The 15,065-nt window shown below is 36.6% G+C and overlaps 1 protein-coding gene across 2 annotated transcripts; it reads right to left on the bottom strand.

Moving 5' to 3' along the window:
* Positions 1 to 1,787: 1,787 nt before the first annotated feature.
* LOC114248210 (general odorant-binding protein 83a) lies at positions 1,788 to 13,261 on the bottom strand. 2 transcript variants are annotated; one of them, XM_089727373.1, is made up of 6 exons: positions 13,108 to 13,261; positions 6,914 to 6,989; positions 6,126 to 6,214; positions 5,417 to 5,519; positions 4,743 to 4,813; positions 1,788 to 1,914 (listed from the first exon to the last, which is right to left on the bottom strand). In XM_089727373.1, the coding sequence occupies exons 1-6, from the start codon at positions 13,174 to 13,176 to the stop codon at positions 1,897 to 1,899; spliced, it is 426 nt and encodes a 141-aa protein (XP_089583499.1). In that variant the 5' UTR covers positions 13,177 to 13,261; the 3' UTR covers positions 1,788 to 1,896. The 2 variants fall into 2 exon arrangements, 1 of the variants encoding a protein (XP_089583499.1); XR_016323078.1 differs by lacking the exon at positions 1,788 to 1,914 and adding an exon at positions 3,140 to 3,283 and having other exon boundaries at positions 3,677 to 4,813.
* Positions 13,262 to 15,065: the final 1,804 nt, after the last annotated feature.

Below are 15,065 nucleotides of genomic sequence, written 5' to 3'. Positions count from 1 at the left end.
ATTTTTAATATGTTATTTATATTTACGGCCTACTAAAACCTAATATCTATATGCTAATAATAATTAATACAAACGAAAGAATTAAAGTATATTAGATTTACATAATTTTATGTAACTCGCAATCGTTCTCATTATAAGGTTATGTCTTCGCTCCGACTATAGAGACTTTTATCAAGCTGTGTAGCGAACACGGTGGCTACACTAATATAATTCCGACGTTCTGCCGCCGTCCTTTCGCAAGAACAAGCCACTTCTGTTTATTTTACCGCAATGAATTTCTTTGCAATATTTTCTTCATTTTTAATTTTGAATACATTTGAGTACAATTCTCGGCGGTGGTTCTGCGCCCCCGGCAATCTCCAAATTGCCTCTTTATGTGCAGATGTTCCGACCCTCGGTTTTTCCGTCTTTTGAATGTCGTTTTGCTGTTAAATAACGTGCTCTTTTATTGTAATTTGGTCTTGTGAGTTCATTTTATGCGACTTTAAGATTGTCAACTTCATCATTAGCTAGAGTTGTCCTCAAAGTATACATTCATGATATATTATATACATTCAAAGTATACACACATTCTTCAAAGACATGAAATACGTTCACAATATATTCATAAAATATATAAAATTGCTTAATGACAATATTATATCATAAAATGAAAAAGCGATCAAAGTGTTAGAATAATATTACATTATGTAGAAACATTCGCAATTCACCATCTCTTAAGGCTGCAGAACTAATAACTAAAATATATAAAAACTATATGATAAATAAATAATGTTTACTGTCTTCGCACAGATCAAGTAGTAGATAATTATTTATCTTTCTTTTTTCTTTATAAATAACGTTAAAATGTATTTTATTGTTAAAATATCTAAACAAACGCCATAAGCCAAGACCAGGTGGGCGGTGAAATCATTTACGCACATTTTATATGTATTAATATAATACTAAAAACAATCACGTCTTTTACAAATCATGATTTAATAAAAGTCCTTCGCAATTGTTTCTTTGAGATTAAGAAAATAAATACAAAGCGCCCCGGTTTCCAGACGTGCAATTCCAAATACAGTATATTTATTGAAAGCGTAATCTTGGTTTATTACTGGAGATGATATCTCTTTTCATTTTTTGTTAAAAAATTATTACGGTTGAAACAAATTAATTCCGTAAATATTATGCTTACTTCTTTCAAAATTCGTATAAATTTGAAGGCGGATTTACAAATAGACGGGCCTAAGGGCCTGCGGCTGGAGCCAAATTACATCTTTATTCTCAAGTACCTAAACATTTTCTTCTCTGAAGAAAGACGAGTATACTTCTAAGCTTTTTCTGTAAATGTGAAATTAATATTTTCTTGGTAATATTGAAGAGAACTGGATGTTTATTGTGTTATAACATCAACTAGACTTTTTGCTTGTCACTATTAACAAGTGTCATGAACTTGTTCTACACGCGTCGGTGAAAAAGCAACCGTGTGACGTATGACCTCACTCTTCGGCTCTCGCTGCTTTTGGCACAATAGTATATTCCAGAAACGAGTTGCCGACTACGTCTAGGTGAGCTTCAGATAGCCTGCTGACGGCAGGGATAGCAGACATAGCCTCAACAACCGCCGGCTCGATGTTAGTGGAGGGAGGGTGATGGGGAGACATGCGCTCGCCGCGAAATACGTCGTCTTGCTCATGCCCCGGATGAGTTCTGCCTCGTGTATAGTATACTACTACATATAAGTTGCTTACTGTTAAAGAAGTACGATTCTAAAATAATTAAAATTAAATAAAAAAATTAAGGAATCTTTTAGGGACAAAATTCATTTATTATTAACAAGACGCATTTAATTTAAATAAAGCGTATTAAATAAGTTCGTTAAATGTATTTTCACTCCACTTCAAGCTTCGTTTAAAACAAAAAATAAAACTGAAAAAAAAGAACATTTTTTTAAACCTGCTGATTTATCGAGTTGAAAACGAAGTCATTCGAAGCGAAAAATATTATAGTTGTTGATATTTTTATTAGCTTAACCCTTTGAGCGCGAATCTTCGATATATAGACTCTCTCTCTATTAATGCGTATAAAGTGCGGAGCAACGGTATACCAACTATTGCTCAGTTTGATACACGGAATAGATAAATAAGGTTGGAATGGTAATGTAGGCGGGGCAAGCGTGCCACAGTTATGATTGTACAAACATAACTCGACCGATTCTTTCATTCACCGCGTTTAGTGCGCTTCGGACTACTTTGGCGAACAGATCTCCGCTTTATAGTGCCGTGTTGTGCAATTATAACTTGTAAAACAAAAAATCAGACCTCAAGTATAGAGCGAGGAGGTATATCTTTCGATCGGTAAGTCGAAATTACCATTTAATTACAATATTATTTGTCTAAAACATAAAAATATACTGAGCATTATGAAATTCCAAACATTAACAATATTATTGCAGCAAGTTATAAATAGCATACATTGCGCGATGTGTACTCGCCCAATGAACGCAATGACCAAGTCAGCTTCCAATGTACTACATGCATTGCGTTCTCTACACTTCAATCTTTGAAATTTCGACCTTTGCCCTGATTGGCCGTGGTGCAGTTTGTCGAAAGTGAGGTGACCATGTGGTGAAATAAAATCATCGACAGAATTCTCGACTATATTACATTTGACATGGATAATTTTTGCATTATTTTATATTCAATTAATGATACCTAGTATATTCTTAGTGAGACGTATTTTGAGTAAAATAAATATGTATTATTATTATTGAATTATTATCATTAAATTAAAGTGAAGGTATAATATAAAAGGACATGTAGACCTCTCATTTACGGGTATTTACTATATTGTCTAAGACGTATTAAAATCTAAGTAAAATGCTATTTGACTTATGCAGTAAATTAAAAATTTTAGGTTTCCTAAAGAACCTAACGCCAGGGAACAATGGATTGACGTGACAGGTAGAGGAAACTGGAGACAAAGACGAGTACTATTTGCTCTAAACATTTTACTGAAAATGATTTTACCATAAAAAAAATCAGAATACACTTAGTTTTGAAAAATTCATTTGCAATTAATAGCAAGCGCCAACTGCTTAACAAATACGTTTTATTCCAGCGACAGTGACTATTTGTAATTAATAAAAGTAAAATAGTTTTTTTTTTCAATATTTATTTCATGTTTCATTTTCTCCATTCATTCATCAGATAATTTATCGATAAAGAATATCGATTTTATCAAGCACTAGCGTGTATGAACATTTTTATTGCCTTTTTGCGTGTGTGAGTGTGTATGCCTACGGGTTTTTTTTTTTTTTTTTTATGATTGAAAGTTTAGTGGTGGCCCGAAGGCCTTTCCAGTTTCACCAGGACAGGTGGGCGAGCAAAGGCTCAGCCAAGAGGGGTGGGATTTGCTAACAACTGCCCGAGCGCCTCCGAAGGAGACCTAACAACTCAAGAGCAATTGTTTCGCGAATGAATCTACTACCGGATCGGAATCGCGACCCGCTGAGAAGATCCGGCGAGAAACTCAGCGGGCTGATGCATGGGTTAGGTTGCACGTCGACCTCTTTGTCGAGTTCGACGAGTACGGTTACCGGGGTCCCTAAGCCTTCCCCTAGTATTAGAGCTGAAGGCATCTAATGCAAAGGTTATTGGATCTGATGGATCCGTAAGGACGTGTGCTATGCCTACGGGTGTTTTGTGCTAGTTTGCGAACGAATATCTGTCCTGAGATTTATGTGTGGGTGTTTTTGTTGTGTGCGAAATACTTGTAATCACAGTGTGTGTATGTGTAGAAATTAAAATAGTGGGGATGAAGCGGCGACACTGGTTCTAATACAAAATTAGAGCAAAGGCCTTTCCAACCTTATTTATCTATTCCGTGGTTTGATACCTATAGTATTAGATATCGACCTGTCTTAGCGCGCGCGGACGTATATCATTTTTTATAAGTTGATAATATTTATAAATAACCATTTAAAATTATTTTGCTGTGAATTTAACATTATTTTATATATTTTTTAAAGTTTAAGTTTTCTTATAAGGTACTTTTTTTTTTCAAAAATCCTTGGCAATTTCTGCCAAATATGTGAAAATAAGCTCAGCACCGAAGATCGGGTTCAGTGGCGAGCTTTGGGGGAGGCCTATGTCCAGCAGTGGACTGCCGCAGGCTGATGATGAAGCTCAGCACCAAAAGGGTTAGGCCAGTAGATAGGACACGAGGCTGAGCGACGCACTTTACTGTGCCACTGACCGACATTAGTGGTTACAGATCACACGAAAAGATCTCAGACTGGTGCGTCACGCTCAGAAATGCGCCAACGATTGGAAGAGGAAGAAACCAACAAATATCAATCCATTATCATCTATCCAAGTTAAGGTATAAGGAAAGAAATAGGCAGGACAGCAATCCGTGCGGGCTCATAACGTGAGTAACCAGGAGAAAAAGATAAGAAAATAATGTCAGGATATTAAGATTATATGTAGAAGTGCTACACTATAATCGGTATAAAGATAAATAATAGGAATAACTATAATAGAGAGGTATCAGATAACAATATTAATTTAAGAGCACAATATCATCATACAAGATACTCTGTTTTTTTTTTTTGCTACAATATAATCGTTTTTTATTTGATTTCAAAAACAAAGAAACTGAACCCTAAATGATGTATAAATAGGAAACAATATTATCTTAAAAACAATATCCAGAATTCACTTTTCGCGTACATTTAGTATTGTAACAATACTTACATCGGGATCCTTTTCATACGAACATTTATGAACCTCAAAGGCCCTCTCGCATTTGTCTTTGTCCGGTGTATCTAAAACAATAATGTAAGAGTATTAATAATGCTCTCTCTCTAAATAGAAGAAAAGGTCTTCAGTGAATACTCAAGTAGCTAGTTATCCGACGTAAGGGGAAGAAAAGAAAGAGGAAAAGCAATTTTAGGACAGTCACATAGGATATTAGATCTCAGCGTCTTGTTCGTGACGAAACGTATAAGATTTAGATATACATACATATATCAGTGGAAGAAATGTCTGTGTAAAGTTCTTTGGGGTCTAATAAGTATACAGTATTCACGCTGTGTCTTCCAGCACATACCCTGGGTTGGTGGGGCGGCTCGAGTATAATATGCGATAGAGCTTAAGTCACTCGTTGGATAGCGTTAACAAATGAAAACGAAAACTATTTTTTTTTTTTTTTTTTTTTTTTTTTTTATTGCCCTTGTAGGCAGACGAGCATACGGCCCACCTGATGGTGAGTGGTTACCGTCGCCCATGGACTTCAGCAATGCCAGGGGCAGAGCCAAGCCGCTAAACTACAAATATATTGCAACTAAATATATTGCAAATATATTATTAGACGTTGCAAATATATATTACTTTCTTCTATAAAATTTAATAACATTGTTGTAACCTACCGAGTTCTTTGCAGGAGAAAATCATTTTAGTTGCTCTGTCGAAATATTCTTCGGGAATGAGGCTTGTGAACATTTCATAATCAACACTACCATCATCGTCTACCTGTAAAACGTTAAAATGTAGGTAACGTACACTGCTAGTACTATAAAATTATCCAAAACCTTTTAATTGTAAATCTAGTCGCGTTAAAAATCGCGCGTTTTGAGTCCGTGCGGGTAGGTACCACCACCCTGCGTATTTCTGCCGTGAAGCAGTAATGCGTTTTAGTTTGAAGGGTGGGGCAGTCGTTGTAACTATACTTGAGACCTGAGAACTAATATCTCAAGGTGGGTGACGCATTTACATTATAGATGTCATGGGCTTCAGTAAGCACTTAACACCAGGTGAGCTGTGAGCTCGTCCACCCATCTAAGCAATAAAAATAAATAAAAAATGTACTAACTTGAGATACTTGAAATCAATCTTTTTTTTTTCAAACCAGCACAGTCGGCAATCTGCATTACTTGGGTAAACACAAATAGCTGTCTCCGCAATATTGACTAAAACCTGCCTTCTACGGGATTCGAATAAAAATGAACATAAACAAATGAAAATAGAAGGGAGTGCACGCGAACGTATTGAATTAAAAACAAATTAAATGTTTGTTTGTGTCTAATTTCGTATAGCGGCGAGGGTGAAGAGAGAAACAAACAAAACACGAAAACTCACAAGGCCCGCTTCCTCCAGTAGGCAGAACATATAGCACTTCAGTTTCACGTCCTCCTTAAATATGCCGCTTTCACAATTCGTTATGTCCTCTGGGGACAAACAATGACTTTTAATGTATCTATATATACAAAAATGAATTGCTGTCCGTTAGTCTCGCTAAAAATCGAGAACGGTTGGACCGATTTGGCTAATTTTGGTATTGAATTGTTTGTCGAAGTCCAGAGAAGGTTTAAAAGGTAGATAAATGAATGAAAATGTTCAGAATTAAATAAAAATAACAATTTTGTTTTTCCTTTGATTTGTCTCCCGTCGGACGGATTCCTTTTGTTTGTTTTAAGTTTATTTTATACAAAAGTTTAGGTCTTTTATTTATCGATTGAGGCACTACGAAGTCTGCCGGGTCAGCTAGTATAAGATAAATTACAACATGTATATTAAATACATATTTCAAATAACCATAAACATGTGAAAACTGAAAAAGTATTTTGATTTGCCTACGTAATGTGAACCGACGCTCTGTTTACTTTACTGTTTCGGAATCCTGTCAACTGGTTCGATACCTACTTACGTATACGAATAAGTTTAGAATATTAACTGGTAAACATCCATGTCATAGTATAGAACTAAATGTAACGAAAACAATGCAAAGAAAATATGTATGAATATGATATTTTGTTATGTTGTTATTTGTGAGTGCGATTGTCATGAGCTTAGCCGTCGATTGTATCGCGTCACCCGCATACTTACTTCTACAAAGGAGAAATGAATTCTTTCTTTTGACAACTCACCCTCTGAGACGCCGGTTTTACCGACACACTCGTCGTGTACCGTTTGTATTATTTCTTTGATTTCTTCACTAAGCACCTGAAACAATTTGCGCAGTGTAGCCAATCTTATTCTCTGTCGATGTATTTAAGAAAATGGCTATGAAATGGAAAGTTGTTTGATACTAAACATATCAGAGATTCGTTATTGTTTTCCAGTGAATAAAATAGTTTCATTTTTCGAAACCATTATGTTTATATAGGTAGATACCGATAAGCTCTTCAAGTTTTTGTTCATCACTAATTCACTTATAGATACACAGGTACACTTTCCAAATGGCCTGGCGAAACAGTCAGTTTCAAATGGTAGATTTCCTAATACTACTATACCTAATACCTAAACTACATATACTGAAAGGATAGTCTGGAAGGTACAATGTCCAAGTACACTGGTTGCGAATATGATGATGTTCAATTTCCGTAGACAGGTACCAGCCACCTTTTTTAATAACACACACTTGTCCATGAACGATTTCCACGGTGAAGAAATAATTTCTTTTAATAAATATTAAAACCGAAAAATTTGTATAATTTGCGTAAAGCAGACAGTGTGGTATCTACATGAGGCAAATACCACGCTGGCTATTTCAAGCGTATGATCGGTGGAATAATACAGTAAGTATAATTTAGTGAAAATCAGACTTGTAAGAGCGCTGGTCTTCCCCATTTTTCTTTATGCTGCTGAGACCTGGACATTGAGAGAAAGTGAGAAAAAGAGGATAGATGCTCTCGAAATGTGGTGCTGGAGAAGAATGTTGCAAATATCGTGGACAGAGTTCAGAACGAATCAGTCAATTCTCCAGGAACTCGGCATCAAGCAGCGACTATCCTCCATCGTTCAGGGTCGCATTCTCACTTTCTTCGGGCATGTGTCGCGGCGAGGTGACGACTCAGTTGAGCGCCTTGTGGTGCAGGGCATGATAGAGGGTACAAGACCGCGCGGCAGATCACCGTTACGATGGACCGACCAAATAAAGGCAGCTCTAAACGGTCCCGTTAACGAGTGCACAAGAAGGGCCGCGGTACGCGAGGAATGGCGACGTCTGGTGAAGCGCGCCACCAACCGAAGTGATGACCACGACCACTCTGCCAAGAGTGCATACGACTGAGAAGAATAATTTAGTGGCTTACTGCATCCACATTCTTTTTTTTATTGCCTTTCTAGTCAGACGAGCATAGGGCCCCTCTGATGGCAAGTGGTAACCGTCGCTCATGGACGTCAGCAAAGCCAGGGGCAGAGTCAAGCCGCTGTCTATCATTGTATACACATATGATTTAGTGATGACTATGGTCTCATCGCGTGACATGTCACGTTTCCAGTAGTTATGCACTTAACATCAAATGGACGATGAGCTTGTGGCGGGTAGCCATCATACAACGCAAGATAATTGACAGATGCCTGAATCTCGCTTACGACATTTTCAAGATAAAGCGAATATATACAAGTTCCGAACAACAACGTTTGGACCGTCGGTCTACCGAGCAATATCACCTGCTCGGTGGAAGATCTTCCCTTTGTCGTATATCTCCCCAAAAACTCATTTACACATCAATGCAAAGAATGTGAAACGTGAAAAATATGAAGAAAAAATTATTATACTAAGATCTAACTAATTTAATTTCACGTTCATTCGCGTTAAATCTACTTACTTAATGGATAAATGTAATGTCTTATTAGAATAATCAGAGTTTAATAATTTATGTTAAAAGCAGTTCTATACAAACATAATTTTACGTGAACTTTCAAGAATGTTTCTCGATCGAAATGTACATACTTCAAAGGTGCTCAATTCTATGTAGTACTTTGTTGTACTTCGAATGCGGTGCCTTTGTGAGCGTTACCGTTGGGAAAATAAGATGTTTCAATATTAAAAATGAGATAACGTTCTCAAAGAAAGTATTAAGTCATGATTCCACTGGGACCAGCCCGGTACGCATCAACTTGTATCATAAAGTTAAATATTAATTTAAACGGCGAGAGTTCGTGCCCATTGTCTCCACTTATTTTACTTTGCAATCGTTTGGAAAAGCTGTTTAATTACGCACGCAAAAGCAGTTTGAATTTTAAAAATAAATATTTTTATTTTCCCAAAAATTTAGAGAATAAACACAAATAAATCAGTGGATAATAATAATAATTTACTCACCGTTTCGTGAATATAGTAGGTACCTACTACAGAAAAAAATGCTCTCATTATTTCCAAAAGCAAGAGGAAAAGCTCCTACCGGGCCTATGTTATTGGTCGGTAGACCGATTTGGCCCAAACGCTGTTGTAGAAATTATATGCACATGTAATATTTCTCGAGATTTATTCTAAGCGCTATCAAGGATTTCGTCAAACCATTGGAGAGGCTTCGCTACCTTTGCAATGTTTGTAATATCCAGGCTACATCAGTACAGCAACTGTGCCTTCAGATCTAAAGGCCTCATTACCTACCTAGGCGTTATGCTATTAAAACAGATTTCATCTTCGTTAATTAAAATCAAGGAGAGTAGTCCTAGAATTTATTCTACGGTGTCTACCGAGTGTACGGAAACTGATTGGAACTCAACGAAGACGAATGTTTATGATTTCTAAGGATCATATAAACTTTTTATTTCTGTTTTTTTTTCTGTGTATGTAATAATTAAAAAATTTCGACCGTAATAGAGTAAGTCTTTTAAAAATGTAATGCTTTCAGCCTAAAACAAATATTCTATTTTCTGTGATTAAGTCATTAAGTATTTCCTTTTTTTTTGTATTCCGTGGTACATACAAGGCGTCTTCAAAAACTGTAATACAAAGTCGTGTTTCAATGGAGATACGAATGTAAACAGAAGATACACATTGCATTAAGTATTCGTAGACGACGTTGAGAAATATGGCGACTGCGTGCGTTCCGCGACGACACTCATCCGTCAAACGTCGCGTCATTCTCCACACTAAAACACTTCTTAAACTACACCGACCAGGTGACAAATTGACGCCACTTTATGTGAGCATTCGTCGTAAACAAAACTGTTAGGAACTTTTCTGTGCACGCCGATTCAATTAGTAAAGTCTTTTTTTTAAGCTATTGCATAGCTTTTATTGCGGGCCTTGAGCGCGGCGACCGAATCATGAAATTCCGTAACGAAAAAAACCTCTCACCCCTCACTCCGCCTACCATGTAGCTCGCGTTCAACACATTCACACGTTGCGCTTGTGTAGTGTTTGTTAATAATCGCGTGGCGTGACGTCACACTGCATGCGCATCATGAAAAGTCTGCCCATCTCTCTCTCGCGCGGTCTAGCTTATGAGTGTGAAGGAGACAGTTAATGTTTTGCTTTTATTAATGTTTAATATAGCGTGGTCTTGTTTTATTATTGTTTTAATATTAAATTATCATTGTCTAATTATAATTGCATAAGTTGATAAAAAATGCTATGCAATAGCTTTACTGTGGCAGCTCTCGAGTGCCACACGTTTGTTTTTATTGGCAAATAGATGCGAAACATACTCGCGAACTGCTTAATGGCAAAGGCATAAGGTCTCCTTTTTAGTGTAAAATGGCTGATCCACAATTGACACAATTCATACCGAGCGGCATAACTGCGGCAGAGATGAAAATAGTGGAATCTAACTTACCACTTTTACGCAAATTTTGACTTTTATTTTCTTTCACTCAATATTATTCTTCTATCAGTTATTCGGTGATTTTGCAATGTTTATGCATGTATTTATTTAAATATTCTTACATAGTTAAAACCTATGAGTAGGAGTCGTATAGCAACCTATCCAGGTATTTATTTAGCACTCAAATAAGGTAAGTAAAAACCTCATGTTTATACAGGGTGTCTCAGAACTCAACGTCAAAAAAAATCCAGGCGATTTAGTGCATTTTTTTTAAAAGAGGGCCTTTCAAAGTCGACAAAATTTGAAAATTTTGGATTCATAGTTTCTAGTACAAATAGTCTTAATTTTAGAAAACTTGGGGCAGTTGTGTCGTTATTTTTGACTGTGTTCTAGAAATGTTATTTAGGGTTACGATTCCAAAGTTTAAATGAACAAAATTAATAAAAATTAACCACAATAATCGAAAAATGGTTACAGTTTGACCAAATTTCTAGGTTTTTCTTAAATGCCCATAATTTCCAAACTGCATGGGATAGATTTTTTTCTGATTTTTTTCATGATGGTTACAATCGATCCTGTCACCCCGTTTCGGCTTGACGTTGAGTTCTGGGACACCCTGTACAGTTATATAACACAGAGAATTCTAGATTAGGTCACCAGGGCCATAGGTTTTTACCAATGTATTTATTTTAGAATCATGGTTATTACAAGACTAGCTTTATTCGATGATTCATAAAAAATCAAAATCGTCTCCAATACAAAGGTAGATATTTGTGAAATGTTATATTTGTAGATAGTTTTTGTTAAAATAAATTTTGTTGTACATATTAAAATGGCTTTCGCGGTGTATAAAATGTTTCACTAAATAACTATACTTCATTGCTATCTGATTAGTTTAAAAAGAAGAGAGACCAAATAACGTGATCCTGGGAGATAGGGTTACGACTATAATAATATTGTTATAGACTGCTCGTGGCTCCGGGACATCAGGCGCTTCTCAATTGCCATTTCAAGATAAGATATCGCTTATACATATACATATTCTGAATCCGGAACATGAAGCGTAAGTTTCAATAGTTATTGTATTACGTATGGCCTACTTACAAAACGGAAGACACGTTATGTTTCGATAAAAATGTCGGTAAAACAGTGATACCTATATGTGCGGTATTATGAAACTTTTCTTTTTCCTACCTTTGCTGATAGCCTTGAGAGGCTATTTCAGCTTCACCCTAACGTGTGTAGGTGAGCTCACGGGGCTCAAACCGGAGTGTTGCTAACACTGACCCTAGCAAGAGCAGTGCTTCGCAGAATCTACCACCGAATCGGAAGCGCGACCCACTGAGAAGATCCGGCGAGAAACTCAGTGGGCTGTGTCTGTGGGTTAATTCGCTCGTCGAGCCGTTCGTCGCAAGCGACAGGTTCGACGAGGACGGTGACCGAAATTATGAAACGACCTAATATGATATGATGGAACGGCCACATTAATGAGTGTGGTGTCACTCGTACTAATCGATCTTTTTTTTTCTATATTTAAAAATTAATAGTGGCTTCTGCCTATTTCTACCGTGAAGCAGTAATGCGTTTCGGTTTAAAGGGTGGGGCAGCCGTTGTAACTATACTTGAGACCTTAGAACTTATATCTCAAGGTGGGTGCCGCGTTTACGTTGTAGATGTCTATGGGCTCCAGTAACCACTTAACACCAGGTGGGCTATGAACTCGTCCACCCATCTAAGCAATAAAAAGAAAATGTAACTTTTTTAATTTGCCGTCACCCCTCTCTGAAATGAGATTGAAGTCGACTTCTTTTTTACCCTTCAAATTGCAATGTTCAATTACTTGCCGAAAAAAAAGAATAGTGGTCCAAGAACACTAAACATTACGGGTATCAACCTATGCGGTCTCACCGCTATTTTAGTCACAAAATTGTCAAGTATCCAATTTATCGAAAAGCATAAAATGTATGTAAAGGCGGCATTAAGCGATATCGCTTCTAAGTACAATATAATATATATAATATTATAAAGAGGAAAGATTTGTTTGTTTGTTTGTTTCGAATAGGCTCCGAAACTACTGGACCGATTTGAAAAATTCTTTTTCCATTAGAAACCGACATTGTCCCTGATGAACATAGGCTACTTTTTTAAATTTTTTTTTTTTTTTTCATGTGTGTTTTAATGTTTCCGAAGCGAAGCGAGGGCGGGTCGCTAGTATAATATAATTTAAAAGCCATCGTGGCGTAAAGGATTAAACGTTTGGTCAAGCGATGCATCGTTAATAATTTGTGTAGTTACTGGGGTAGGACGTCTTGTGAGTCCACACGGGTAGGTAGCACCACTCGCCTATTTCTGTCGTGATGGAGTAATCCGTGTCTGTTTGAAGGAAGGGCAGCCGTTGTACTATAAAAACTGAGACCTTAGAACTCTTGTGTCAAAGTGGGTGACGGCATTTACGTTGTAAATGTCTACGAGCTCTGGTAACCACTTATCATCAGGTAGGCCTTGAGGTCGTCCACTCAAACATAGCAATTAAAAAAAAATTATAATTTCAAAAGACATACCGGTTTATCTTTTCCACCGTAGACGAAAGCCAGTAGCGCAAATATTACGTGAAGCGACGCTGTGATCATGCTTCACGGTCGTTTCGTCAATAGTGATATAATGACCTCTTGGTGTCTTTATATGACATTAAACGCCATGGTAAGTGTCGATTTTCTAGACGGCTAAGATTACCAATTAACACATAAACGAGCTCTGCGATAAAAGCCGTAATCAGGGCGGGAACTTCGGGCACGCTAATGTGTAAGCAGATAACCATCTATTACTTGAGTTCTCCGCAAGTAAGTGTACTGTGGACAAAGTTGAAGCCGCTAACGTTTTCGAACGATTGACAGAAATCCGCTTTGAATTTACTTAGTGGTAATTATTAATTAATTACAAAATACCAGAAAAAAAAGAACCGATGTAACGCGAAAAGAAAAACCAATGCGGTACGGTATGCAAGCTTAAAAATTCCAAGTCAATACCTAAATAAACTATAACAGTCACACCGTTCCTCTTTGTATTCTACACAGTGTCGATGAATACTACATACTTCCTTCTTAATCTAAAACTCAAGTAGTGACAGAAAGTTCGGTGATTTTTTCTCTCTCTAAGGTTGAGAGCGGCGATTTTTCCTCCAGTCATTTTCCAACTTTTGAACAATCATTCATTGTTTTCGCTCGGAACAATGAAAGGGAGCTTACGTGTTTTTGTGTTGCCTCTATTGTTCTCGGCACAATAATAATTATAAAATTAATGTCATAATTTGCGGGTTCGCTAACGGGGTAGGAGTGAACCGCTTTCCGATATCCTAACGATTATTAATGACTTAGTAGCTGTGAACATAATTTTGCTCTAGTTGTACACGATAAGAATATACCATGGGTATATGTTGTAGGTTTATTATTTTAACTATGTCTTGAAATTGTGGCAATATTACTAATTAAAACTTAAATTTCCCTTTTTGATTTCATAATCTAAAATTACTTTCCATCTTTGACTCAACTTAGATTAACGATCTTCCATAATTGTAACTAGACGATGACCGAGCATTGCTCGTTTTTTTTTGATAACGCCATCTTGTTGTGTCTTTAAAGCGGTTAGTTGCCCTCAATTAAGAAAAATAGTATTATTATTCGCCAATAGATGTCGGGAAGAGTTGATTATTGAAAACACAAATAAAACAACATTTTCTGAAAATAAATCGTAGCTAGATCGATTTTTCGCCCCCGAAATCCCCTGTATACTAAATTTTATGAAAATCGTTGGAGCCGTATCCGAGATTCAGATTATATAAGTATATAATATTAATATACAATATAATTAATATACAAGAATTGCTCGTTTAAAGGTATAAGATTAGGTTTCCATATTTTTGCATTAATATAAAAACAAATCGTCAAACAAGTACACGCGGCCGGCCAATCGGTAAACCACTCTTCTCTAATAAAAATGATTGCATAAACATTTTATACGAGCACAGATATTTTGATAACGTGTTCAATCGACATGAAAAATCCATTAGTTGTGCTGAATCGGCAACTGGGCTCATAGGCGGCGCCAGTGGCCGTAGCTAAGCGGATTTCCTGCAAACCTGCCGAACGCGTACGTACTAACATGATTGTACTTGTTTATTGTGACTACTCTTGAAATACGAGACGCGTAAGCTGTTAATATACCTTGATAATATTTGGCAAAGCCTTTTTAAAACAACTTTACCTACTTACTACTACAACCTACCAGCAACCTAACCTACTACTTTTACGAATCATCAGGCGTTTGTGAGACGAAAACTTTAAAGTATTCGACGCGTCGGAAATAAGATCATGAATATAAAACGCTATTTCAAAGCGCTAAATTTGTTTTGCGAAAACCGAAAAAAAGTATTACGTTTACTACTGAAACTTACCACTACTTCCCTTTGCGAATTCTTACCTTTCTTTTTTTGATACCGTTCCAAATTGATGGTGATATTATG

This window comes from Bombyx mandarina, chromosome 05, assembly GCF_030267445.1.
Source record: "Bombyx mandarina strain Sakado chromosome 05, ASM3026744v2".
NCBI classification, from domain to species: Eukaryota; Metazoa; Arthropoda; class Insecta; order Lepidoptera; family Bombycidae; genus Bombyx; species Bombyx mandarina.
The sequence above is the reverse complement of the archived record's forward strand: the minus strand, read 5'-3'. Positions and strand labels throughout refer to the sequence as shown.

Excerpts from the sequence above, each read along its gene's own strand:
- LOC114248210 (XM_089727373.1), bottom strand. The coding sequence starts at position 13,176 with ATGATCACAGCGTCGCTTCACGTAATATTTGCGCTACTGGCTTTCGTC. Across the intron at positions 6,215-6,913 it reads TAAAACCGGCGTCTCAGAGG|AGGACATAACGAATTGTGAA; the intron begins GTGAGTTGTCAA and ends GTTTGTCCCCAG. Across the intron at positions 4,814-5,416 it reads TTTCTCCTGCAAAGAACTCG|ATACACCGGACAAAGACAAA; the intron begins GTAGGTTACAAC and ends TTATTGTTTTAG.